Source organism: Bubalus kerabau, chromosome 8 (genome assembly GCF_029407905.1).
Source record: "Bubalus kerabau isolate K-KA32 ecotype Philippines breed swamp buffalo chromosome 8, PCC_UOA_SB_1v2, whole genome shotgun sequence".
NCBI classification, from domain to species: Eukaryota; Metazoa; Chordata; class Mammalia; order Artiodactyla; family Bovidae; genus Bubalus; species Bubalus kerabau.
Window position 1 is genome coordinate 97,417,939 of NC_073631.1, and position 27,578 is coordinate 97,445,516.

The 27,578-nt window shown below is 49.6% G+C and overlaps 1 protein-coding gene across 3 annotated transcripts; it reads left to right on the plus strand.

Moving 5' to 3' along the window:
* The first annotated feature begins 253 nt into the window (after positions 1 to 253).
* CPA5 (carboxypeptidase A5) lies at positions 254 to 22,412 on the plus strand. Of its 3 annotated transcripts, none has more exons than XM_055590921.1 (12): positions 254 to 1,438; positions 1,934 to 2,123; positions 3,241 to 3,322; positions 4,309 to 4,443; positions 14,780 to 14,878; positions 15,453 to 15,554; positions 16,767 to 16,868; positions 17,215 to 17,325; positions 17,751 to 17,841; positions 21,083 to 21,282; positions 21,541 to 21,625; positions 22,091 to 22,412. In XM_055590921.1, the coding sequence occupies exons 2-12, from the start codon at positions 2,008 to 2,010 to the stop codon at positions 22,276 to 22,278; spliced, it is 1,311 nt and encodes a 436-aa protein (XP_055446896.1). In that variant the 5' UTR covers positions 254 to 1,438; positions 1,934 to 2,007; the 3' UTR covers positions 22,279 to 22,412. The 3 variants fall into 3 exon arrangements, with proteins under 3 accessions (XP_055446896.1, XP_055446895.1, XP_055446894.1); XM_055590920.1 differs by lacking the exon at positions 21,541 to 21,625 and having other exon boundaries at positions 254 to 741; positions 1,378 to 1,438; XM_055590919.1 differs by lacking the exon at positions 21,541 to 21,625 and having other exon boundaries at positions 254 to 875.
* The last annotated feature ends 5,166 nt before the right edge of the window (positions 22,413 to 27,578 follow it).

The following is a 27,578-nucleotide window of genomic DNA, read 5'->3' on the forward strand; positions in this document are numbered from 1 at the left end:
TAATTAGACATTATCTAATGTCTAACTAATGTCTACAAATAAAAATTAATTAATGAGTAATTAATTTTGAGTGAGAAGCCGGTGTTAGGTATTAAACACAGCTGTGTGTGTCTGCTTCAGATCCAGCCATGGAGTCAGTACTTAGGGCTGGTGAATTCCCACAGAACTGTGCTGTCTTATAATACGGCACTCATTAGCCACATGTGGCCATTTAAATTATTTAAATCAACTAAAGCTAATTAAAAACTGAAATTCCTCAGTCATGCTAGCCACTGGTGGTTATCCTATTGGATACTGCAGATGTAGAACATTTCCATTATCACAGAAAGTTCTATTGCATGTGCTGCCATAGAATTCTCAAGAATTCTTAACTGTGCTTCTGTCTCTCTTTTGCTCTTGCTCTCGATCTATCTCTGTCTCTTTCCCCACCCCTAAAGCAAGTGCAGGGGTTGTCTTATTATTAGTGACTTATAATGATGCTTTTGAACAAGAAGATGCTGGGTACTTTGGGTGACTAGTACCATCCCACTGCTTTTCTTTTAAATTCCTGAGCTATTGTTTACTAGTATATTCTTTTATTCCAAATTTCTACTGACGCTGAATGTTACTTGAGTAGAAAGCCTAATTGCTTTCTTTTCTAGGTCCTTAAACTCTTTGCTAATGTTTCAGTCTGAGAGTTCTCAAAACCAGGGTTCTAGGAGAGTTTGGCATGTCTGAACAGCTGAACTGCGAGATAATGGAGTAGGTCCGGTGGGGTGTGGGAGCAGGGCATTCTCTCAATAAAAGAGCTCTCCTCTCTGCACACATGGCCGGTTAATTGGCCATTCTGGGAAAGCATGGATGGGGAGGGGGGCTTCTGAGAATTGCCGGTGACAGTTAAGTGGCCTTTTGTTGACGTCCTCTGCTGAACAACTTTGTTGGATTTAGTCTCTGCCTTTCCTCCACCTCCTGCGGATTTTCTGTTAGATTCATCATTTACCATTCAGGCATCATCTTTCACTTTCTCCTTCTAATATGACTGCTTTGTATGCTGGACTCTGCTTTATTCATACTGTTCCCAGACCATAAAGGGGGCTGTGTGGGGCTTCAGCAGACTGAGAAATTGACTCTGCTCTCTGTTGAGAACTATAATAATGACTGCAGTGACCTTCATGTCTAAGTAGAAAATGCACTACCCATCCTGGCATAATGGTGACCACCTGAACACAGCGAAGAGGGGCCCTTCACTGCATTCCTTCTCATAGAATAGACATTTCCTTTGTTCCTCGCTCCATTTTCTTCTCTCCCCTTCTCTCCACTGCAGCTAGAGTCCTGACCTAAGATGCAGCTGTGACTAGGAGCTAATGCTTTGAGATAATGAGACATTCTATTTTGCAGGCTTTGCCAAGCCAATTCACCCAAGTTGTCTCATCTAATATCCTCCAGAAAACCCTGTGAGGTAGGGAGGGGAGATATTATTAACCCTATTTGACTGATGAGTAAATTGAGACTTAGAGAGACTAGGTCAGTTGCCCCAGATCTTTTAGACAAGAAGTGAGTACCCAGCTCTGTGTCTAAACCTGGTGTTGTTTCAATGGCGTCCACACCCTTATGTTCAAGGATCATATGTGTGAGTGGATGGGGAAGGAGAAGAAGCACAAAGACGAGATTAGCAGGAGACTGGAAAGGAGCGATTTCCTTGGGCCTATGGCTTCTCTCAGCCTTTCTCTGGAGATGGAGGATTCCATATTCACGAGAGGCTGGCCCAGTAAACCTCTGGGAAGGAAAACAGCTAAAGGCCTTGACTTCCTCTTTCCCTACCCCCGGCCCCTGCACCTTCCCAGGAGAGGACTCGCCTAGAAGTGGGGAGGGACGCCCCACCTCTGGAAGGCCTGACGTGGGAGTCCCAGAGAGAGCCTAACGCACGTCCTCTGCCGGGCCTGCCGGCTTTTAGGTGCTCTGCTGTCCTGAGGCCTGGCCATGCCTGTGTGTGAGGAAAACCCCTGAAGTTTGCCTGGAGGAAGAAGCATGCAGAGTTCCCCTGGAGGAGGCGTGATTCGCAGGTTGTCCCCTATGGGCAGGCGGACACTCCTCGTCTGCAGCTTTATCCTGGCAGCAGCTTTGGGCCAGATGAATTTCACAGGGTGAGTGGCTGCTCCTTAGTGGGAGAGAGGATTGCCAAGAGTTGGGTGACTTGGTGGCCCAGTGGGACCTGATCAGGGCAGAGGGATTCAGGATTTCATTTCCCATCCTGAACCTACTTCTTACTCCTTCACCTCCCAATTTCGCATGTGAGGGCAGGACGCGCAGGTGTCTTATTATTCCTCCCCAAATCTAGAGTTCTTAGTCTGCATGAATCCCAAGAATCCAAGAATCCCCTGAAACCATGTGTAAAATTTTGTGTGTATCTACTTTTCTCCAGTGTTCATAACTTTCCTCTGATTCTTAAAAAAGTCATAACCCCCCAAAGACTGTGTTCCTAATGTGTGGGTGTGGTATTGTCCTCCTTTGAGTAAAATTAAGTATGAGTATTACATACCGGGCCCTCTACAGACATGATTTCTCAGCCTTCCAAAGGCTCCGCAAAGTGAGCACTCCATAGTATTTCCATAGTGGAGAAGAGGAGACGCAAGCTTAGAGAGGGGGGTTCATCATCCAGGGTATCAGAGCCGGCCAGGGAGGGAGCCATGGCCATCCCGGCTCAGACCCCAGAGGCTACACTGCAGGCTGCTCAGTTGCCCCGGCTCCCACCTCTCCAGGGGGATGGGGAGGGGCTCAGCTTCCCCCTGTGAGGTAGGGTGAGATTCATCTCTTCCATGTCCTCCAGCTCTTGAGAGAAGGCAGTGGGGTTGGGGCAGACATGGCCTGGATCCTTGTATAAAGAGTGCATGGGGCCACTATCGGTACCTCGACTCCCTGTATCTATCCCTTCTCTCCTTCATTCCTCTTTTTTCTTCCTCCCTTCTCCACCACCATGTTCCTTACCCGTCCTGTTTCCCCTGTCTGGGCAGTGGGTTCGTCAGCAGCACTGACAGGCTTTATGGAGTCCCCCGGTGGTGTATCTTTGGGTCTGGAGAGACCCCTTGGCCTCAGACTAAAGGAGTTTGGAGCTTCCCAGAGCTGCAGGTCCTTCTGCCCAGGGGTCCTCTCGCCTCCCAGCTATCCCGCCAGGTTCTCTTTTCCACTCTGCGTCCTCCAGGCTGCACAGCCTTTCAGGAACCCCTCTGAGAAGCTCCCTCAGTCTCCTCTGTGTCTTTCCAGTGACCAGGTTCTTCGAATCCTGGCTAAAAATGAGAAGCAGCTTTCACTTCTCAGGGATCTGGAGGGCCTGAAGCCCCAGAAGGTGAGGAATCTGCTGGGCTTGGGGCCATGTCCTCTCCTCCCTCACAGCGGCCTGCACCCTCGGCTCCCTGTCCCGTTCCCTCCACCCCAAACCTGGCCCTCTGGGTGTGCCTGCTGGAGATGACAGCACCGGGGGAGAATCAAGCGCGGCTTCTCTTCAGGAGAGGCTGGGAACACTGGCCCAGAAGGTGGGGCAGCCCTGTTTGGCTTTCCTCTCTGCCCTGTAATGGAGGGCTGCTCTGAAAACAGCTGGAAGGTCCTAAAGCCACGCGAGAGGTGCATGAGTCTCTGGGTGGGAAGCCATGCCGCACGCACTGGACACATCTGCTTCCCGACTGAAATGGCTTAGCTTGGCAAACCTGTTTTATTTGGGCTTGTCCCTCAGCCTGAGCCCTGGTTTCTGAGAACGTGTGTCCTCCACAAGTATTCCACTGGGCAAGACGTTTTCTTCAATATAGAAGGGTTTGGTCTGAGGGCTGTTGAAACAACCAGATATTTCTGGATGTGCCCCAAAGCCCACCATCCTATTTGTGTGAGTGCCCCTATCAACCAGGACTCAGAACACTTTACAATAATTCTCTCCATTTTACAAAATGAAAATTGGACAGCACAGGGCTCCGGATCAGGCCTCTCCTACCCCTTTGGGGCTCGGGGGCAGTGATGTCTCCCTCTTCTCCCCAGTGTTCTTGACCATATGAATGTCCCAGATGATACGCTGTCTCACCTTTAGGAAACTATTGTGGGCTCTTTGGATCTGGGTGAAGTTACATGGAATGAGTGAGGCTGGGAGACAAAGGTGCTTAGTATTAGGGAAGGAAACTCCATGACCTGGGGATTTTGTTTGTCTCCGTCTTTCTGCTCTGCCTTAAGGGTTTCATTTTGGAACCGGGGCCCTTTCAACTGTATAAGAGAAGATCATCGGTTCTGTAGGTGCCTGCAGGATGTTTGATACACTTGCCTATTGTTTTTTTCTCCTTTGTGACCAAGGTGGACTTCTGGCGCGGCCCAGCCAGGCCCAGCCTCCCTGTGGACATGAGGGTTCCTTTCTCTGAATTGAAAGACATCAAAGCTTACCTGGAGTCTCACGGCCTTGCTTACAACATCATGATAAAGGACATCCAGGTGAGGTCCTGCCCCAACACTGAGGTTGGGGGGTCTCACCTTCATATCCCTTGCAGGTTTGGGCCCAACCTGGAGAAAAAATACCCAAGGCTAAAGTGGATGTTTTCTTTCTGGAGTTTCATCTGCATTTTTGTGAACCTTCCAGGAAAGGAATGAAACCTCACACTAGTCAAAGAAAATTTAAATCTAAGAAAGATCTTTCTAAAAAATTTAAATGTAAGAAAAATCCAAGAAAGAGTTCATAATTCACAGGTCAGGGTAGCTTGTGGAGTCCTCTTCAAAGAAAAAAATTTTTTTTAACTTTATATGGTTTTAAAGGTTGCTTTCCATTTACAGTTATTACAAAACTTATTGGCTGTATTCCTTGTACCCTACATCACAGGGCCTATCTTACACTCACAGTCTATACTCCCCACTCTTCTGCCTCTGTCTTGCCCCTTTGCACCGCACCAGCTAACCACCAGTTTGTTCTCTAGATCCGTGAGTCTGCTTCTCTTTTGTTATATTCACTAGTTTGTTGTGTTTTTAAGAGTTCTCTTATGGAGGAATCTGTAGTTCGTGGCAAAGGAGAAGACAGGAAGAAGGGAGACAGGAGGGGGCAGCTCAGCTCTCTCCTGGGCACTGAGGGCAGGGAGGGCTCTTCTGGACGGCTCCCTTTGCTTTTCTGACTGCTCCTTCCTGTCCCTGTGTGTCTCACCCGTTCGATAGCAGGGAATTCCTTCACTCCAGAGAAGCAGGAAGAGGTGAGTGAAGCCGCTCCTGTGAACCCTGCTGTGGTTTCCTTCCTGTCGCCTCCAATGCCGGCTCTCAGTACCAGGCGTCTCTCCTGGGCAGGACTCTCCCAGAAAAACAGCTCTGGGAGAAGTGACTACAGACCTGCCCTTGGTTAGGGCGAAGGGAGACTTCATTCCAGGCACCCCATTCTCTCCCCACCCTCACTCGTTGCTGCATCTTAATGGCATCTTTTCTGAACATCATGAAATTCTGTTTTAATTCATCTGTCTTCCAGAATACCCTCAAGGAGCCTCTTTCCTAAAATGATTCTTTTGGGGCACCACTGGGTTAGACCTCTCTGGCTGCAGCCCTCTGCAGATGCTGCCATGTACCTGTAGATTTGTATACACACAGGTTCCTGCCAAGCCATGTCACGCTGCTGCTAGTCTCCTCTACGGGCTCTGAGTGTGGGAACACACAGTCCCCGGAGTGCACACACTCACCGCCTGCCAGGCGATAAACGCATTAGGTGCATTCCTTTTCATGCAAGGACAGGGCTGGGGCACTGTGGTCCATTCAAAGACCTTTCCTCCTCCTCAGGCACATCTGTTTCCTGCTTAACATCTGGGAGTAGGCTCTTTGTCCAATTAAATCCCCCACAAACAAAAATGGGGAAACTCGCATAGACAATAGAGGCTACCACATCAAAAAATTCAGTGCTTAATTCTCATTTTTCGCCTGTGCCTGCATTTAAAAGTTTTCATTTCCATATGTCTGCCCTGCCCTGGAGACTCTGCAGTATTTGGCAAACAGATATGAAGAGGTCTCTAAACTTTTTCTGTTGATTCGTGTATCAGGAGTGGCCCCAGAGGCACCTGGGAGTCTCCCTGAATCACTGGCTCCTCTGGGGCTGTCCTCTCCTGTCACCCCCAGCCCTGGATTCCCTTTAAGGATAGGGAAAGGGGAGCTTTTTACTGCCTCTCAGTAGAATGCCCTGGACTCTGGGCGCTAACCTAGTCAGGCAGGATTTTCACCAGCAACTTGCTCTGTCTGCAATGCATCAAGCTCTGATTGTCGTACTTGAGATCACATTTTGGCTTCCAGGAAGCTGGGGCTGGGGGGAGACTGCTGTGTTGAGTTGATCTGTGGTGATGATGGGAGAAGGTGTCCATGAGGAGGGAGACTCAGAGGCGTTAACAGAAGGGAAGGGCTTTGCACCACTCAGGTTGCTGGCCTGCAGTCTCATGTTTTAGTTATTGATGCACAGGACTGATAGCTTTCTGTCTTCTGGATCTTCTCACCCCAGTGTTTGGCATAGCGTCTCCCTCACGGGACCCTCAGTAACTGTGTGCTGAATGAATTGCTCAGAGAGACCTGATTAATATATTGGTCTTTGTCTCAAGAGTCCCCTCCCCAAGCCCCTCAAGGTATAGAATCATTTGCCTTATCTGTCTTTATACACCAGCGTCTACCATAGGGCCTGCCATTTAGGTAGGACTTAGTAAATGGCTTCCCTGGTAGCTCAGCTGAAAAGAATCCTCTTGCAATGCAGGAGACCCTGGTTCGATTCCTGGGTCGGGAAGATCCCTTGAAGAAGGGATAGGCTACCCACTCCAGTTTTCTTGGGCTTCTCTGGTGGCTCAGACAGTAAAGAATCTGCCTGCAATGCGGGAGACCTGGGTTCAATCCCTGGGTTGGGAAGATCCCCTGGAGGAGTGCCTGGCAACCCACTCCAGTATTCTTACCTGGACAGTCCCATAGATAGAGGAGCCTGGTGGGCTACAGTCCATGGAGTTGCAAAGAGTTGGATATGACTGAGTGACTAAGCACAGCACAGCACTAGTAAATGTTGCTTCACTTAATGGTTGTGAGAAGGAAAGGAAAGAGGGTGTGTTTGCTGGTTAGTATCAGGCTGAGAGAAAGTGTGAAAAACCCTGATCCCAGCTTTCACCTTGGCCAGAGATATTGGAGATTTTTGAGGAAGGGAAGTGCCCCTACTCCCTCCTGTCTTGTGATCAGAAAGATGCTTGAGATAGACTAGGTGGACTCATTCATTCCGCCCACAGACAGAGAGGTGCCAACTGTGTGCTGGGTATTAGGCAAGGTACTGGAAAAACAAAGATAAAGAAATCCAGTCCCTGTATCCAGGGGAGCTGGAGTGCTGTGGGGGTGGGGAAGCAGAGGGGAGTAAATCAGTGATTACAATGGAGTGGATGATGCGCTGATGGAGTGGAGCAGGTTGCTATGGGAGCGAGTACAAGAGGCACTGCATGGTCGCTCTGAGGCTCTGAGAAGGCGGCAATTACGGTGTGGCTGAAGAGCAGGAGAAGGGAGGGCCGGGGAGGGGAAGGGGCCCATGATTGGCAATGAGGCCAGACCAGAGCACAAAGGGCACCCTCCACCAGGTGAAAAGGTTGAGAGAAAATCCCGAAAACCGTGGGGGAGCCTTCGGAGGGCTCTGACACGATCAGATTTGCATTTAAGAAAAATCCTTCTGACAGTGACAATGTTGACAGTGTTGAGCTGGGGACAGGAGCAGGGAGAGACTGACAGGCAGGAGGGTGGTGAGGAAATTGCAGTGGGCCAGGAAAGAAATTATCTGATTTTGAGTGAGCTCTATTTGCATTTAATTTTTCTTCACCTCCTCATTCTTTTTGGCCCTTTGGTTTTTTTCCTTTTTTTTTTTTCCCTGGGATGAATCACCATGGAAAGGCTTCACTTGAGCAATCAGCTCTGTGGATTTTAATGGCTTTTTTTCTGATTACAAAATTAATAAATATTCATGGTAGATAATTGGGAAAATAAGGGAAAGCACAAAGGAGAAAACAAAAATCGCCCATGCTCCGAGCACGCTCTAGAGTAAAATACAATTTAGTGTAAATACTGCTTGGCCAATTTTCCCCTCTCTCCTGGATCATTCCCATTAGCATACAAATATAGAGTTATTTCTCTCATCTTAAAAAGGTCCTCTCTTGATCCCTTCCCCCAACCTCCAGCTATCACCCCACTTCTCCTCTTATTCCAAGACCAGAACTCCAGGAAATGTTGACTCTACATGCCATCTTCATCCCTCTCTTTGGGTAAACTGTCCACCGCTACCTTCACCCCAGTTGTCACACACAGCGTCACACACAGCTCCCAAGTTCCCTCAGCAGTCAGCTCTGAGTGTGCATCGTGCTTCCAGCTTTTAGCCTGACCCATCACCCTCTCCTCTCTGGACTTCCAGGACATCGCACTCTCCTGGGTGGTCCCATCTTCCTGGCTGCTTCTCTGCATGTTGTTCTCCTGTTTCCCAGCTCTGTCCTTCGACCTCTTCTCTGTCCCCTCATCCAGGATCATGGAATTGAATACCTTCCACCTCCTGAGCACTCCCATGTTGGTAGCTCCAGCCAGCCTCTCATATCCGAATTGAACTGAAGGCTCACATCTCTGACCATCTACTTGGCATTTCTACCTGGGTGTCTAATGGGCATCTCAGACTTCACAGGTACAAACCCAGCTCCCCTGGCCTGCTCCTCCACAGCCTCCCCCAGTGCAGCAAATGGCAATGCCGTCCTCTCGTCCCTCAGACAAGAAACCTGGAGTCATCCTTGACTCTTTTTCTCACATCCCCCAGACAGTTCTTCAGTTCAGTTCAGTCACTTGGTCGTGTCCGACTCTTGGTGACCCCATGGACTGCAGCACACCAGGCCTCCCTGTACATCACCAACTCCCAGAGTTTACTCAAACTCATGTCCATTGAGTCCATGGTGATGCCATCCAACCATCTCATCCTCTGTTGTCCCCTTCTCCTCTTGCCTTCAATCTTTCCCAGCATCAGGGTCTTTTCCAATGAGTCAGCTCTTCACATCGGGTGGCCAAAGTATTGGAGTTTCAGCTTCAACATCAGTCCTTCCAATGAACATTCAGGACTGATCTTTAGAATGGACTGGTTGGATCTACTTGCAGTCCAAGGGACTCTCAAGGGTCTTCTCCAACACCACAGTTCAAAAGCATCAGTTCTTCAGCGCTCAGCTTTCTTTATAGTCCAACTCTCACATCCATACATGACCACTGGAAAAACCATAGCCTTGACTAGATGGACCTCTGTTGGCAAGGTAATGTCTCTACTTTTTAATATGCTGTCTAGGTTGGTCATAACTTTCCTTCCAAGGAGTAAGCGTCTTTTAATTTCATGGCTGCAATCACCATCTGCAGTGATTTTGGAGCCCAAAAAAATACAGTCTGTCAATGTTTCCACTGTTTCTTCATCTATTTGCAATGAAGTGATGGGACCTGATGCCATGATCTTTGTTTTCTGAATGCTGAGCTTTAAGCCAACTTTTTCATTCTCTTTCACTTTCATCAAGAAGCTCTTTAGTTCTTCTTCACTTTCTGCCATAAGGGTGGTATCATCTGCATATCTGAGGTTTTTGATATTTCTCCCAGCAATCTTGATTCCAGCTTGTGCTTCATCCAGCCCAGCATTTCTCATGATGTACTCTGCATAGAAGTTAAATAAGCAGGGTGACAATATACAGCTTTGACATAATCCTTTCCCTATTTGGAACCAGTCTGTTGTTCCATGTCCAGTTCTACTGTTGCTTCCTGACCTGCATACAGGTTTCTCAAGAGGCAGGTCAGGTGGTCTGTCCCACAGACAGTCCATTAGCAAATCCTATCAGTTCTCCCTTCTGATAGTGAGATGTAGAGAGATGTATCTTGCAAATTCTATGCTAGCACCATGGGTCAATACCCCATCAGCCCTCACCTGGATTATTCTAGTAGTTTCCTAACTGTTCTCCCTTGCCTCCTTATTGCCTAGTCTCAACACAGCAGTCAGTATGCAAGTCCTGTTATATCAGTCCTCTGCTTAAAACCCTCTGTGTCTCCCCACCTCATTCACAGTAAAAGCCAAAGTCCTTAAAACGGCTATAAGGCTCTACATGATCCATGTGCTGCCCTGCACTGCTGACTCTTGCTTACTCTGCTCCAGGCACCATCACCTTCTTGACATTCCTCCAGCTTGCCTGAGCTACCCTTGCCTCAATGCCTTTGGCTAGGATCATACTCAGGGCCTTTGCACTTGCTGGCCCTATATTGCTGGAATGCTGATTTTGCACATATCAGCATGTGGCTCACTGCTTTCAAAACTTGACTCACATGTCAACTTTTCACCTTATGTTAGGTTGTGCCCTTCTCCCACACTCCCCCAGTTCCCTCCCTCACTTTTCTTCTTGGCACCTATGGCCTTCTAATATCCTCTGTGGTTCACTTCTTTGTCTTGTTTATCATCTGTCTCCCCTACCAGATTGTAGGGCTCCATGAGGGCAGGCAGTTTCGTTTTGTTGACTGCTGTGTCTTTAGTGCCCAGTGTGTGCATCACAGACATTACTCTGCCAAATGTGTGTGCATGCTAAGTCGCTTCAGTCATGTCTGACTCTTGGTGACCTCATGGACTGTAGCCCACCTCTGTCCATGGGATTCTCCAGGCAAGAGTACTGGAGTGGGTTGCCATGCCCTCCTCCAGGGGATCTTCCCAACCCAGGGATCAAACCCGAGTCTCTTATCTCTCCTGCACTGGCAGCTGGATTCTTTACCACTAGTACCACCTGGGAAGCCCAGTCTGCTGAACAGAAGAGATTAAAACGTGGGAATTGTGTGGGCTGGGGTCTGGGTGGGTGGCAGCTCTAAAGAGGAGAGGAGGACAGGAAAGGTAAGGAAAGGAAGGAATCATGGGCAAGCCCCTGAAGGAGAGGCAGAGGCTGGCTGCCTGGGGGTGAGGGTTGAGGAGGGTCCCGGGGGTGGGGAGACAGGGACAGAAGGGCCAGCCCCTCTGTTGGTCCTGCGGAGGGCAGGGGCAGGAATTGTCTGAGTCACCCAAGTGACCACTGATGGTCCACTTACTGTCCAAGTCCGGCAGACACCAGGTTTCTGGAGGAACCCAGGTTTCCTGGTCATGCCCTGTAGTGACTATTCCACCACAGAGTCCTGGAGTCACCTCAAGAGTTACTGTTATCCTGTTCTTGTCCCTCGTCATCATAGCTGGCATTTACTGTGTGCTAGGCAATGTTCTAAGCAGTTTACATGTATTCACCCTTCTAATCCTCACAAGAACACTTCAAGTATGTGTGAAAGTACATGATAATATGACCTCCATTTTATGAAAGCTCAGAAAAATTTGTAATTTGGAGACCAAGGCACAGAGAACTTAGTCATTTGCCTGTCAGTGACAACAAAGGATTTAACCTGAGATAGCCTGACTCCAGGCCCTGGACTCTTTACTCTTATGCCGTCTGCCTCCTTAGTGGGTGTCACTGTTGTTCATATGGTGTTTTAACTTTGCCTTTAGGATAGTGAAGCCCCAGTTCAGTCTTGACTTCTGAAGGGTTCATTCTAACAACCCCAGATCTGTACCCTCCCAGCCCCACATCCCAGCATAGGCATGGACTGTGGTTGCTACCAGCCATGCAGCTACCACTGCAGATGTTAGGCCTGCAGAGGAGGTCAGTGGTGGGTAAGGAGAAGTGACTGCCGTCTTCACAGAGCCGTGTTAGAGCTGTCTCCTGTCCCCCACCCACCGCTTCCAGGGGCTGCTTCCATTTCACGTCTGCGGTTGGAGAGAGCTGTGAATGCAGATTCTTTTCAGGTGTCATCTTCACCTTTGGGGCCCTCAGTCTGGACCCCCCCCCCATTTTGGAGGTGCACTTCTTAATGTCCCCATCCTTCCTTACAACTGTCATAAATTAATTTACACTAAGGTACTACTTTTTCTGTCAGATTATGGCTTCCAGGAGGCAAATGGCTTACTTCTGAGTCTGTTTTTTTCTCCAAGAAGCCTGACAGGGCTGTGGTGAGACGAGACTGCATTCTTAGATCTCCCGTCCCCTTCCTTCCCTTCCCTCAGCCCTGTGAAGGGAGCAAACATCTGTGTATTTTTCAGGCCAGGACAGATTCATGTTCCTGGAATCCAGGGCCCAGCTGTGAGGGCTGAGCATTTCCAATTTGTAAGCGGGTGTCACATCCATTCACAAGGCTGTGAGGGTGTTTGGAAAGTTATTTGCAGTTGGGTGCCGACTTCCCATTTGCCTCCAAGCTGTTGTGTAGAACAAAGGACAACCTTGTGTGAACTCTCTTCCTGTGGGTGTCCCTGGGCTGTGTAGAAAGAAGTGGGTCCTCCAGTCCTGTCTTCTCTCTCCTCCATCTTCACCCACCACCTCCACCCCTAGGATGTTAGTCTAACTTCATGGCGGTGGGACCAGCATGGGACAGAACCGGCCTTGACTCCGGGTATGTTGGCCTGACCTACTCTTTCTGCTGCTCACTGCAGCTGGTTGTGCCTAGCCCATGGTGCCGGGCACACATCGGTCATGGGGGCTGCTGAGATTTCCGTCGATTTTCTGGGAAGAAGACAAATTTCCTTTGTTAGGACTTCCCAGGATGGTGCTTGTGAACCACACAACCTTGTGCCAGTGAAGATCGGGGCTCCTCCAGCCATCTCTCTGTAAACCAGCAATCCCTGCTTTGACCAAGTGGGAACGTCCCCAGCCCAGCCAGTTTAGCTAGAAAACATCACAATTATAAATGCCACATGTGTAGTTGGTGCTCAGAAAGAAATAAGCCCCCAAGCTTTGATTTCCACTCCCATTTTTAAATTTGTGCTTTGAGGATTGTGAGTAAGTTGACAGGGGGAGTGGGGTGAGAGTGTCACCCGGCAGTGACCTCGGCCTCAGCAGGTGGGGATGGAGAGGGGCTGTCTTCTAGCCCTGGGACTGGAGACTCCATGAATGGCTGCTCCTTCATTTTTAGACATTGGGGCATTTTTGCCTTTGTTTTAGTATTTATTCATTTAGAAGATTTTACTTATTGAAGTAATATGAGCATGCTGTGAAAAATGTAAAAATAGAGAAAAGGAAAAATTGCTTAAAATCACAAGCTTTCTATCCTAACAATAATGTTAGCATTTGGGTAAATTTTTTTTGGCATTTTACTGTCTTGTTTTCCTATGCTTAGGGATTTGCCTTTTCATTATTTTAAAGCACTTTTAAATTATAAGAATAGTATGATGGACTTCTCACCTGTTGTTAGCATTTTATACATGTGCTTTCTCTTTCTCCCTCTATGTATACACACACACACACACACACACACACACACACACACACACATACATAGATGTATGTGTGTGTGTGTGTGATTCTTATTTGCCTTTAATTTTGCTAGCCAGCTGGCCTTAAGGGACATAGTGCTAGAAACTAGGATATCTGGATTTTTATCTCATCTCTGTCCCTTGTTAGCTTTGCTGTTAAGTCTGTTTATCTCTCTAATTTGATTTATCTCTAAAACATGAATAGTTAATTCTTGCCCTGTCATCAGGTCATAAGATCAACTGAGATGATGAGTATTAAGATGCTTGGTAAACTAAAAGGCCCTGGCCTGAAGCAAGGCATCATCAGGATTTACTTGTGATCCAGAGGTGCACGGACTTTCCCAGTGACTCAGTGGTAAAGAATCTGCCTGCCATTGCAGGAGACACAGGTTCAATCCCTGGGTGTAGAAGTTCCCCTGGAGAAGAAAATGGCAACCCACTCCACTGTTCTTGCCTGGGAAATCCCGTGGACCCAGAAGCATGGTGGGCTTCAGTCCATGGGGTCGCAAAGAGTCAGACATGACTGAGTGACTATACAACAACCACAGACGGGCAAACCAGGGTGCCTTTGGGTTGAGGGCCTTTGCTTTCCCTTTTGTTGCAAAGAGGCCCAGACCCCTCCCACGCTGTAGTCATCGCTGAGTCCTGGGGTGTCTTCGTCCCTGGGTGACAATGTAAGGGTATGAGTTTAGGGTAAAGGGCACCTGCCCATTTCACTGACTTCAAAAGTGGGGAAAATGCCCCGGGATGATGTGGGAGGTCAATTCAACTCAGGCACTGTACTGCCCTCTTTGAGGGAAGTACCACAGAAGGGCTGAGAGCCAGCTCCCAATTGCCACTCAAGTAAGGATGCTGCTTTGGCTCATCTGTACTTGTGTTTAAGAGGCAGTTAAAGTGGTGAGTGAAAGACTATTGGCACATTAGGTAAAGTGGTTTGGACAGGCTTTTCAAATGGCTTGGATGTCAACTGTCAGGGCTACTTCCTGGAGTAGAGTGCATGATGTGGGCCAGGTGAGCCCTCTGCTCTCCCAGGGGTCAGTGTCCATAGTTCAGCTTGGGCTTTCGCTCAACAGAGTGTTCACAGAGGGCAAAAGCAATGTTGGCAGCCACCCATGAGCATCTTTTCCAAAGCACTTTGGTATTTGTTATTACATTTTATCCTATTGAAATGGGCAAGGCAAGTCCCGATTTTTAAGCTGAGGAAACCAAGGTTAAGGTTCCACAGCAAGTTAGTGGCAGTGGCAGACTTAGGACCACATTCTCCAGACTCCTTGACCCATCCATGCTCATTTGGGAAAAGGCAGGATGAATGCCAGCTTGCCAAGCAGAAGAATCACCCCGCAACCTGGCATCTCCTGTTGCACAACTCACACTCATGGTGGCTCATTCTGCTGTGTTGATGCTGTCTTTGTGCAGCCAGCTGAGGCAGGACCCGGAAGTGACATGCCTGGCCCAGCCTCGCCTTCCCTTCCAATATGTGCTTCTGCCTCCCAGGTGCTGCTGGACGAGGAGAGAGAAGCCATGGCGAAATCCCGCCGGTTGGAGCGAAGTACCAGTAGCTTCAGTTACTCCTCTTACCACACCCTGGAGGAGGTGGGTCTGCCCCATCAGGCTCTAGACCCTGCTGTCCTCTTGGACCCTCAGGTTGTCCAGACTCAGGGCTCTGGGGCTATAGGAGACTGTGAGCTGTTGCCTAGAAAGTGTAGAGCAGACACTGGGGGAAAGTTATTGATGTCTGAGATAAATAATCCTGCCTTCAAGAACCTTAGAATCTAAAAGGGGCAGGATGACTAAAAACAACACTGCAAGGACTATGAGATCTGTAAGTGGATTGAAGGGGTCAATAAAATGGAAGTAAGAGAAACTTCCACCAGAGAGAGCCTTGCAGGCTAACCCTAGGGGACTGAGTAGGCTCAGCACATGCTGCTCTTCCAGGCAAAGGCATAGCACTGCACGGAGGTGAAAAGTCTGGGAATCCAGGCTGACCACAGCTCCTGCCTTAGACCCGGAGGTAGTCTTTGATTTTTGCAGTTCTTTTAGATCCTCAAGGGAGGTGGGAAAGCATTAAAGAGGGTGGTAGGATCAGGGAAGGAGAATATTCAGAGAGACCCTGGGGTTTGCTCCCTCCCTGCTTAACTGCCCATCTGAGAAACTTCATTCCTTTCAGATCTATACCTGGATTGACAACTTTGTAACTGAGCATTCAGATATTGTCTCAAAACTTCAGATTGGCCACAGCTTTGAAAATCGGTCCATCCTTGTTCTGAAGGTAAAAGCTGGGAGTGTTGACTACCAGACTGTACAGTGAGTGCCTCAGGCATAAGACTGAGCTCGTGTGGGGTTGTGGCTGGGTGGGAGTCAGCCAGTCTGTTTGGGGAGAGAGATGTGTACACTCCTGTCCTGAGATGATGCACAAGCTTTGGGATGGTGGTGTTCAGGGACCCACCCCTTGTAGGTGTGGACAGTTGGCAGTGAAGTGAACCGGGCACATCCTGGGTCAGGAATCTGGTGGGAGGTTTGTTAAGGAAATGGAACTGCAGAATGGCAGTTCATCACCTTGAACTGGGGATGTGAGTGTGAATGAATCAGCAGTCTTCCTGTTAACTCAGCTGCTTCATCTGATCAATGGGAAGAGAGATACACAGAGGCCTCATTTACAAATGACTGAGGCCCTCTGGCTTAGGCAGCCTCATGGATAGGCCTGAGTCCATGAGGAGACCTTCTAGCCCTTCACAGAGCCCACTGGAAACAGGGTTCCAGTAAACTTGGCAGCAGCAGTGCCCTTGGCCATGAAGGCGGCAGGAGAGGTGGAAGTGTGAGGCATACTGGAAAACAATTCTTTGTATGTGCCCTGAAGGGCACTCGAGAGTGTGGACCATGCAGGTCATTTGACACGCAGCTCTCAGAGAAGACAGACTCTGCGGTCCTCAGAAGTGCCCTGGGGGACTCTTCTGAAGGGTCGTTTGGCCTCGGCTAACGTGGGACTTGACTTCACCTGTGCCTGCTTTGATTTCTCATAAGGGCTGCCTGTGTTCTCTCTTTAATGTTGTCTAAGCTCTTGCTACTCAGGGTGGTCCCTGGACCCACAGAAGCAGCATTTCTGAGAGTTTGTTAGAAATTACCAACCTCACCTTCCAGATCTACTGCATCAGAATCTGAATTTTAGTAACATCCCTGGAGGATTCACGTGCCCTTGAAAGTTTGAGAAGCACTAGTCTAAAACACTTGCAGACCTGGGCAATTCTGTGCTTCTGACTAGATCACTTTGCCCTGCAAGAGCATCGCTGTGTTGCCAAGGTCCCCACATGTGTGCACTTTCCATGGGCTCCTACACATGTACCCGCACATATGACCCCCCTCTCAGGAACAGGGAGCCACCCCAGGCACTGAAGATACATCTGGGGCCTCCTTCTAGGCAGTCTGGGGACAGCCCTGTAGCTGTTGTGGTTCAAACTTGTGTTGGGCCTGGTGCTTTCCCCAGTTCAGCACTGGAGGTTCTCGGCGCCCGGCCATCTGGATTGATTCTGGAATCCATTCCCGGGAGTGGATCACCCATGCCACCAGCGTCTGGATTGCCAAGAAGGTCAGCATGGACCATGGGGGCTGGGATGGGGTGGAGGGTTGAGGCTGCTCAACTATTTAAGGGCACCTCCAGTTGAAAACTTACTTGGTTCATCTGACTTGGGGTGCTTTCTGCACACCTGCCCTGTGGAACAGCTGCCACGTGCTTTGGCCATTTGCAGCGCAGAGCCCCCACCTTCTAGTTGTTGAAAATCCAAGCCTTCGGTTCTGCACAAGGATGAACCTGATGACCTGATGCCATCCCTGCCTGTAGCCAGTGGCTGTATGGATATCCTGCTCTGCTCTGGAGGGGAGCCCGCCAGGGCCTCCTGTCCCTCAGTCTGTACCCACTCAGCCCTTTCTTGCAGATTGTCAGTGAATATGGCAAAGACCGCATCGTAACAGATGTACTGAACGCCATGGACATCTTCCTGGAAATTGTCTCTAATCCTGATGGGTTTGCTTATACCCACAGTATGGTGAGAGCACCTGAGAGGGAGGGGCTTACGGATCAGGGTCAGCTCTGGGGGGAATGGAGGAAAGAAAGGTCACAGTGGCTTTGGGATGCTCTGCTGAGGTTCCCTGGGGACAGGCCCTTTGGGGGCTCCTTGCAGAGTCTCCGTGAGGCAGGTGGGCTGCTCAGGTGCTGTGGCTGCAACTGTTGCCCTCCAACTGCCCAGGGAAGTCCACTGTTATTTGGCTGTGCTCAAACCTCTCGCCGTACCTCAGCTTTAACCACAAAGCATTTAATCTGCAGCCATGGCTCAGTATGCCAGCCCCATCCTGCCCTAGAGATTCCTTCCTTTCATCCCTCCCTGTCCCACCAGACCCGCTTCCTAGGATGTCAGAGGCTCCCACCCAGAAAGGGCTCAGTGAATGAGTCACCTGCCTTGCACTTTTTCAGAACCGCTTGTGGCGGAAGAACAAGTCCACCAGACCGGGAATCTTCTGCATTGGTGTGGATCTTAACAGGAACTGGAAGTCAGGCTTTGGAGGTACCTCAGTCTGCTGCACCCCAGGGGCAGGGCTGGAGAGAACTTGGTCCTTGGCACGTCTCCCACACAGATTATGTTGACGCATAACCGGGGAGGCAGAGCACTTAGCTAATGCGAGTGAGTCATGGCAGGGACAGGCAGGCACATGCCTAGGATTGGCTGTGATATATGGGGAGAGGTTGCATATGTCTGTTAAATGTATACATATGCTAAGCCTTCGTGGGAAACAGCTCCTTGAATGGGGACTAACTGCAAGGATCAGATCCTAAATATGGCAGAGAAAGGCTTAAGGAGGTTCAAAGTAGTCTTGCTTGTTGTTCAAAACCCAGGATTTATGGTGCCCCCTGAATATCTCTAGCTCTTCCTTGAAGGGAGCATGCCACAAGAAAAGGTCTCAAAACTCATTCCCTGAGAACTGTGACCCGAATTTTGCCCTCTGGGGAGGCCGGGACAAAGGTTTAAATATAGAATAAGCTAGTTTCTTATCATCAACACTGACTTAAGCCTGGCTTTTATTTTCCGTCCAATTACTTTATGACCCTGGGCTGTTGTGTATCCACAGGGCCCTGTGATCCTAGGGAGGAGTGGGCCGCTTCCTCCTGAGTTCCTTTGGTGTTCTTCCTTATTATCTCTCTTGCCATGCCAGGGGCATAAGGACCACATGGGGAAACTGAAACAGAGACCAGTATGTGAACCCTGCGAACGCAGCAGCTTGATGGGTGGGATGCTGGGTCTAACCAGGACAGTCTCCAAAGCAGAGGGTTGAATAGGCATAGCCCTTGGCCTCCAGATGTGGCTGCCACACTATACCAGGAGTCAGAGTTTAGCTCCACAGGAGACAGTGCTATTGAAAAACAGATCTGCAGACCTGTTTGTTGGCTAACCCAACAAGGCAGAACATTCTAGATCCAGATGCCCATTATTTCAAAAATCTGGCTTCTTTGAATCCATTCTGTGAAAATAAGGATAGCTCTGAAGTCTACAGAGCAAAGCCAGTCAGCCCACAGTGCAGGGGTCGCCTGAGAATCTGGGTTGTGCTTGTAACTGCGTGTGTAAGGAAACACAGCTGTGTAAAATTAGGCATTTCCATCTCCAAATAACCAGACATTTGTCCCAAGAAAGCATCCACGTGGGCCCCTTAGAACTGGCTGAAGTGAGTGCCTATCTACCCTGAGACAGACTGGCTAGAAGAAAGACAAATTACCTCTTAAAGAAAATATCTTTTGTGGGTTTCACCACAGGGGGGAAAAAAATCAGTATATACACAATGTGGAAAAAAAAGTGGAAAAAAAAAAAGCCCAGAGGGGACAAAAAGCTCCCATAATCCCACTGCCCAAAGATTACTGCTTTTAATAATTTACCATGTCCTTCCAGCGAGTTTCCCTTCCTACAAATTACATTTTTGAGAAGGAAAAATAAATAGCTAATGAACCCATTAGCAGGTACTTGTGAAACAGGCAGGCTCGGAGGACTTTGTGAACGTCAGAGAGAGGCAGGCAGCTAATTCCCATTTGGTCAGGGGAAGATTAGTTTATTCTGCTTAGCTCAAACCAGAACTAATGGCCTGAAGTGTTTCTCCATATTTGGGCAAAGCCACCTGGTCGTTGGCAGGGGAACCGCTCTCCGTGCGTGGGCTGCAAACGCAGACAAAGCTTGCAGCCGCCCCCGCTCCGCTCATCTGTTGCTACTTGTCATTCATCAAGTGCAGCAGGTGCAGGAGCTCCCAGCAGACACAACAAACAGGGCCGCTGTTAGCTGGGCCAGCTCCAGCCCACCAGGCTGCTCCTACCCCTTCGCTCCCTGCAGGCACACCCCCTTCCAACCAGGGTCAGTTCTCACCCCCGGCGAGGTTGTGCAGACCAAGAGGGGATGCGCTTCCAGGAGACAGAATTGCCTCTGGGCCTGCCTATGGCCAGAAATAGCGAGTATCTGGTTAGTGACTCAGGCAGGAAGATTTTGTTTATGACTTTATTATTGCCTTAATTTGATTTCTGCATAATGAGTAATCTGTAGATCATCCTTCCCACCTATACCGCCCTCACCTGCACCCTTGGGGAGGACCTGTTTGCTGCAGTCCTAGAACAGCATCTGAACCAGTCCATGGGCCAGCCACCTAGGTCTGCAGCCAACTCACTGCCCTGGGGGTCAGGGGTGTGCTCTGGCATCCTCAGGAGGCTTCAGAAGTTGGGCAGCCCCTGGCTTCTGACCGGGCTTCTGTGCAGTCATTTCAGGGAGGAGAAGTGAGAGCAGGGCCTGGGATGCTCCTTTCATGTGTTCCTAACCCTCAAATCTTGACCAGCCCAGCCTAGCCCTCCACCAACTGGCCACTGGGAAAGAGAGGAAGAAAAGAGATGGGGAGCAAAGAATCTAGTAGGAGATGGGAACAAATTAAGTTTGTGAGCAAAGTAGAGAACAGTTACTCTTTGCCCTCCTTCCAGCTTAGGTCCCCATTCAGAAGAATTTTCAAGGGATTTTTGCATCTGTGCTTCCCAGAGCAGTCTTAGGCAACTATGGTGATCTGTTCTCTCTTTTCCCAACTCCAAGTCCATGCTGCCCTTGGGTTGGCACAGCTTGTGCAGACACTGTATCTGAGCACTCAACTGACCCAAGGCTTCCCCATGGAAGTGGAGGGTCGGGAGAGAAGGGTCAGTTCACAGGGGTCACTGCTCATAGGGGAAGCCAGACTGGAGACCTAGTGGCAACTGCTGAGGCAGGCCTGACTTTCTAATGGAACCACAGTCAGGACTTAACCAAAAGACAAGCTAAGGGAGCACTCTGCAGGGCCACAGAGTTGCTGAGTTGTGGTGTGGCAACACTCCTCTGATGTATTAGACCAGGGTATGCAGCAGTAACAAGCATCCCTCCAAGTCTCAGCGGCCTAACACAGTAAAAAATTTATTTTTCACGTACGTAAAGTCCACTGTGGGTAGGTAACCCTCCTTGATAGCTGTCTTCCATTGGTGACAGAGAGATCCAGGACACTTCTCCGTTTAGAGAGGTTTTTTTGTTGTTGTTGGTTTAACCACACAGAAGAGAGTATCAAGAAGTCATACTTGCTCTTAGGCTCAAACTAGAGGTAGCATATCATTACTGCTTACTTTCTCCTTGGTCAAAAGTAGCCACATGACCTCAACCAAACTGCAAAGAAGGCTAGGATTAGAGAGGAATACAGAATATTTTGTGAGAGTCTTTCCCACGCCTGGGAATTTGAACCCTGTGGGTGCCTTTATTCTACTTCCAGGAAACGGTTCTAACAACAACCCCTGCTCAGAGACTTACCATGGGCCCTCCCCTCAGTCAGAGCCAGAAGTGGCTGCCGTCGTGGACTTTATCATGTCCCATGGGAACGTCAAGGCTCTGATCTCCATCCACAGCTACTCTCAGATGCTCATGTACCCCTATGGCCACTCTCTGGAGCCTGTTTCAAACCAGGAGGAGTTGGTGAGATTGGCTGCTTAGGGCTTGGGGGAGGCATCCAGCAGATTCTCAACTGGCCCCTTGGTAGGGAGCAGGGTGGGGGTGAGGGGCTTGTTCTCACATGTGATCAAGTTCGCAGCTGGAGATGCTGTGCTGCCTTCCCGCAAGAGCCATCTACACATTCGGCTTCCAAGACTCCTAAGTCCCTGGTTCACAGCAGCTGGTGAGGGTGTGGGGGAGTGGGGCCCCACTGCCTCTCACTCTCTGGATTGAATCTTGCAGTACCATCTTGCCAAGGATGCAGTGCAGGCCCTGTATGAGGTTCATGGGATCGAGTACATTTATGGCAGCATCAGTACCACCCTGTGTGAGTGAGCCGTCCCCTGGCTGCTGCTCCTGCAGGCGCCACATCCACCTGGGCTCAGGCAGGTGCAGGCTCTGCTGGCTGGCAGGCCTGGTTGGCCACAGGGCTGTGCCACAGATCCAGCAGGGCTGGGCCAGAGCTGATTTCCACATCTGAGTACGAGGGTGAATGGTGGTACCTAGACCCAGCACCTACTTCTCTGAAGCGTTAATTAGTGCACAGTTCCTGACGGCTGGCTCACTGCGATGCCCCGTAGGCGTAAATATCCCAAGTCTGGTGGCCTCCAGGAGCTTTCATTTTGCTAGAGCAAAGCATGCACTGGGTGAGCAGGGTGTGGCTCAGGTTGAAGCCCGGGCCAGGAAGCTTGGTGTGGTCTGGGATGGGTGGGGTTTGGTCTCCAAGGCACGCTGTCTTTGCAGGAAGCCTCTGTACCTTGTGACCACACCCCGTTCTTCCTTTTGTCCCCAGATGTGGCCAGCGGGATCACAGTCGACTGGGCCTATGACAGCGGCATCAAGTACTCCTTCAGCTTCGAGCTCCGGGACACGGGGCGCTATGGCTTCCTGCTGCCAGCCGCGCAGATCATCCCCACGGCCCAGGAGACGTGGATGGCCATTCGGACCATCATGGAGCACACACTGCATCATCCCTACTGACAGAACTGCTGAGGGGAGAGCCAGAGGAGTGGTTTTCTTTTCCGAGGCCTGGGCTCCTCCTGAAACCCAAGTAATGGATCCCTTCCCCATCTCTGCCCTGACTCCTTAGGAAATAAAAACAAATTTGAAGAGGCTTGGTAGCTTCTGGTGCTGGCTGCCACCCCTTTGGGTTCAGGAAGGTACAGGGGCCTTGAAAATGCCTCGGCCTTCTAGGTACCCAGGAGAAAGGCAAGACTAGCAGGCGTTCCCTTTTCTCCTCTTATAATGGTCTCGGGGCCCCAAACAGATAACACACTGGAGCTACTAATATCCACATCATCCCTTTGGCACTTAAATGTTAAGAGGACCCTGGAAGGGGCAGTGTTTGATCTGAAGGAGTGGATCTCCAGGGGCGGCGTTTCTGGCACCCTGAGTGAGAGGTGGGTACAGACAGGCGACCTCCTCTTCCTGCCACATTTCCCATCCTGGGTAGGGAGGAGTTGCCCATTTTGGAGTGACCTGTTCAGAGTCCCCCATTTCGTCACCCAGATAACAAAACTGAACAAGTCACTGGTTTGTGACCTACTCTTCCTGGGCACCCTCAGATGCTCCCTTGGTCTTGGGAGCAGAGTTTCAGCCAGTCAGAGCCAGTATAGCAAAGCACTGTACATCCAGAGAGAGAGGTCCTCTTGTTCCTCACCACAGTCATGCACTGAGAAGTTAGTCCAGGCAAGGCCATTTACTAAGAAAGCATTTTATCTCAAGGAGAGATTCTAAGACACAGATGAGCTGCCTTCTACCATCCTCAGGCTGCTTTGTCCCTTTTGCGTTACCCCATCACTAGGGAGCAGGGATAGTGGGTCTGTTTGCCCTCCTTCAGGGGCAAGCAGGTACCCCCAAGAAGAGGAGGTCAACTAGAGAGCTGAGTGGGGTTGTGTAAGTCTGAGGCAGAAAGCAAGACCTTCATTTACAAGGGCCAGACTTTTGTTATTGTTGTTGCTAAAGGACTGTGGGTACCAGAGAATGGAGACATGTATGTGTACGGCTGAGTCACTCTGCTGTGCCTCTGAAACTTTCACAACTCCAATATAAAATGAAAAGTGAAAAAACCCAGAATTGTGGGTGCCCATGAGTCAGCCCCTGCAGGACACAAAGAATGCAGGGTTTTGCAGACAGGGAAGAAAAGGGGGAATGGTAGGAATAAGAGCAAGTTCTGCTTCCCACCCAACCTGTAGAAGAAGACAGAAGCTGGACCAGTTAGTGGAAAGAGAGCATCAGTGGTGATCAAAGCTCTAGGTACGGGCCATGTCCAATATGGCGCCTGAGCCAAAGATTAACAGTGGCTGATAGGGGGTCTGGACAGGTGGTTAGAGGCAGCCATATGGCTGGGTACACATCAGTAATGCAGCTGTTGAGAGCTCTGAGCAAAGAAATGAGAAGGTTAGCATGTGAGAAGGCCTAAGGTAGAGGCAAGAAGGCTGAGCTGATGGGCCATGCAGCCAGTGGCCATGATGGCATGGTGGGCATGCCTGTGTCCAGGGCCAGCTGTACCTAGATCATCTCCAGGAAAAAGGCCAGCGACCGAGGAGGGAAGAGTCCTGACTCGGGCTAGAGTTCCCCTAAAGAGACTTGAGTTTTTGTGTTTGTTTTTTTTTTTTTTTTCAAAGCTGGAAGCGGCCTAGAATTTCCAAGCTGAATTTTTCTGCTATTAACAGAAACCCGAGGCTGTGGGCTAAGTTAATATAAGCTATAGATAAATAAAGCAAGTCATACTTTTGCACACTGGAGTCTGTGATTATAACTTTTATGCCCTTTGCACAAATATTTTTATTTCAGCCTTGAGGGGAGGATATTCCTGGTGTATAGACTCATTAATAAGCTCAGATAAGGAGAGCGTGATTTGGAGAGGTTTTAAAGGTCATAAAAGGCCACACAGATGGAAAGTTGGAGATCTGAACTTGGGTTTGTCTAACTCCAAACCCACCATGTCACCATTTGTCTTAGGGTGGCCCGGGGCAGAATCTGTAGGGAGTCATTTAACATAAAGGTGGCTAGATTCCACCCTCAGACTGAAACAGACTCTTTGGGGTGGGCCCCCAAATTCACCTTTTTACCATCTTGCCCAGAAGATCTGAGGTTTCTTAAAGGCTGAAGACCTCTGATCCCTGCTCCCATGACTCCCCTGACTTGAAGGAACATGTTCAAGTCTCCCAGGGACTCCTGGGGCTTTGGGCCTCCTACTCTCTGCTGCTATTAGAGCCGAAGGTGGCTACAACACTGGGGAGCCAGTCACCCTTCTCCGGAATATTTCCCAGGGGCTGCCTTGACCCTAGCCTAGTACAGCGTAGTCTGCAGACCACAAGGATCAGCATCACCTGGGAGCTTGTTGGAACGGCAGGTTCTCCGGCCACCCCAGCCCTCCTGAATCAGGATCTCTGAGGAGGGGACCCAGGTGATGCTAAAGCCTAGTCAGAGAAGCACTGTCCTAGAGGCCGCAGATATGGACTCTGATGGGCTTCCCAGTAACCGTGAAAATAATCAACTCTCTTCTGGCACACACTACACACCAGGCATGTTTCCAGGGATTCAACCCATTGCCTCCTCACAGCTCCAAGAGGTAGGCTAGTACTGTCTTTCATTTTCCAGAAGAGGAAGCTCAGACTCAGACTGGACGTTGGCTTTTAAAAGGCACACAGCTACTGAGTGGCAGGCCTGGGACAGGCCTGCAGGTCACCCTAGTCATGCTTGAAGCTCTTCAGGACCAGGGCCAGGAACTCATTCTCACAGCCACGTTGGCAAGATCTCTGTGCAGCCAACAGGCCCTCCGAAGTTGAAGCTGAAACGGCTTTCCAGAGGGTGGTCTTCTTAAAAGGTAACTTTCCCCTTAAAAATCCTTCAGTGACTTAAAACCCACCCAAGGTATTGCTTGGCTGGCCCTGCGAGGTGGCCAGCCATGTCTCACCTTTGTTCTAATGCCTTATTCATCAGCCCCAGCCTCGCCAGTTTTCTCTCTGTTCCTTCAGCTCCTTCCCAACTAGAGGCCTTGCACGTGTTGCTCCTCCTCGTCTGCAATATTGTGTCCTCTTCATCTTCCTTCATGTGTCCCACTCCTTAAGATTTCCCCTTCAGTATAATTTCCTCACTAGTCCTTCTCAGACCACCCACTGGAAGTAGATCTATCATTTCCTTTTCTCAAACCTTATTTATTTCTTTGGGTAAACTCCGGGAGTTGGTGATGGACAGGGAGGCCTGGCGTGCTGCAGTCCATGGGGTTGCAAAGAGTCAGACACGACTGAGTGACTAAACTGAACTGATTAATTTCTTTGACAGCAGTGATACTAATTGACTTCTTTATCTGTGGTTCTGTCTACTGCTATTTGAGAGCCTATGAGGGTACTGACCATGTCTGGGTTATTCCCTCTTGCTCAGCTCCTGTCAGGCACACAGTAGGTACTCAGTATTGAAGGGGTGTTTCTTCTCCTCTGCCTAGTGTAGGTTTAGCATAGGTGACAGAAACCCATCTTGCTGCTGCTGCTGCTGCTGCGTTGCTTCAGTTGTGTTCACTCTGTGCGACCCCATAGACGGCAGCCCACCAGGCTCCCCTGTCCCTGGGATTCTCCAGGCAAGAATACTGGAGTGGGTTGCCATTTCCTTCTCTAATGCATGCATGCATGCTAAGTCGCTTCAGTCGTGTCTGACTCTATTCGACCCCATGGACAGCAGCCCACCAAGCTCTTCTGTCCACGAAATTCTCTAGGCAAGAGTACTGGAGTGGGTTGCCATTTCCTTCTCCAAACCTATCTTACTGTGGCTTAACCAGATGAAGGTTTTGTTTCTCTTAACAAGTCATCTGAGGTGGGCAGTCCAGGGCTAGTTCAGTGTGTCCGTGATGCGTTGGGGACCCTGACCTCTCTGGCCTGTTCTGTTTGGCTGCTCTGTGACCCTCTTGACCGCTAGTCTGTCGCCAGGAAGGGTAAGGGGCTGAGGTGACTGTCCATGAACTTAAATGTACGTCTTATTGGCTGGGACAGTCAGGTGGCCAGGCCAACCTGCAAGAGAGGCTGGAAAGTTGCTTCCTAGCTGGTCACATTGCTGACCCTCCCCCCAGACTTGGAGCTCTGCTGGCAAGGAGGAAGGGGAGTATGGATATTGGAAAGGCAGCCGGCAGACTCTGCTGCAGCTTCTCTGAGAGGGCAGAGGATTTTCAGGGGCCTCTGAATCCATTTCTTTGCTCTAGCTCATCAAATGACTGACTGAATCATAAAGCCATAGAACTTTCCAGCTTAAGGAGTCCTTTGAAAGTTTCTAATCCAACACTTTGCAGTTATAAAGATTGGAGGCCTTTGGATCATCCGACTTATGCAAGGCTCCACATAAACCTAATGGCTGAGAGAAGCCAGGGACCGTCCCCCTGGGACTGAGGGGTCTCTTCTAGCAAGTCCAGGGGTGTGATGGCGGTGGGGGGTGGGGTGCGGTTTAGGTTTATCAAGTAAAAGCTCAAGACTTAGACATGCAAGTTTGGGAGCTATTACAGAATAATCTCTTTTTCATAAAGCTTGAACAGCCCCCCACCCTCCGCCGCCCCATTTCTTGGGTATATAATACTAAACAAGACTTTTTTCCCCCTGCATTCTGCTTGTTTTTTTTCTCCCAACAGACTGTCCTTTTTTGGTATGTTTTTCATCCTTTTCACCAGAAAAATTTATGAGCATTTATTTGAAAGAAAAAAAAACATTGGAAAAACTGAAGGGAGAAAGAGCGATTATACATATGGAAAGCTATAAAGAACCACAGTGAATGTGCTGTGGTTATTGCTTTCTTAGAAAAACAAACTAGGCAGGCAGTTTGGAATGTGAAAGAGTCCTGTGTGAGGGCAGGGCGGGCGGCAGGGGCCGAGGGTGATGGGCTAATGGCTGGGGTCCTGGGAGTCCAGCGAGGTGCTGTCCACTTCCCCCTCCTCCTCCCTCTCACCTCTGCATGGCCCCAACAGGGTCAGAGAGAAAATGACTTTACTGAAAGATAAAGTAAAAATTTTAAAAGCTTCCTTAGAAAAATAAGAAGGCCCAGGCAGCCACACAGTACAAACTGAGGGAGAACCCAGCTGGCGTGGGACCTGTCAGCGCTTGACAAACGAGGCCGTGTTCCTCTTGCTGGTGGGGTGTGCGTCCTGAATAACAACTCCAGCCTGTTTGCCTTTGGAGGGTCCATCCTCCAGGATGCAGGGCCATCCTTGGGAATGATGACACGGTTGCAAATCTATTCATTTGGTTTGTCCATTGCTAACCTCTCCCCGGGGTCTGCACTTGGCCTCTTGCTCTGTC

Excerpts from the sequence above, each read along its gene's own strand:
- CPA5 (XM_055590919.1), top strand. The coding sequence starts at position 2,008 with ATGCAGAGTTCCCCTGGAGGAGGCGTGATTCGCAGGTTGTCCCCTATG. Across the intron at positions 2,124-3,240 it reads GGCCAGATGAATTTCACAGG|TGACCAGGTTCTTCGAATCC; the intron begins GTGAGTGGCTGC and ends GTGTCTTTCCAG. Across the intron at positions 21,283-22,090 it reads TTTCAAACCAGGAGGAGTTG|ATGTGGCCAGCGGGATCACA; the intron begins GTGAGATTGGCT and ends TTTTGTCCCCAG.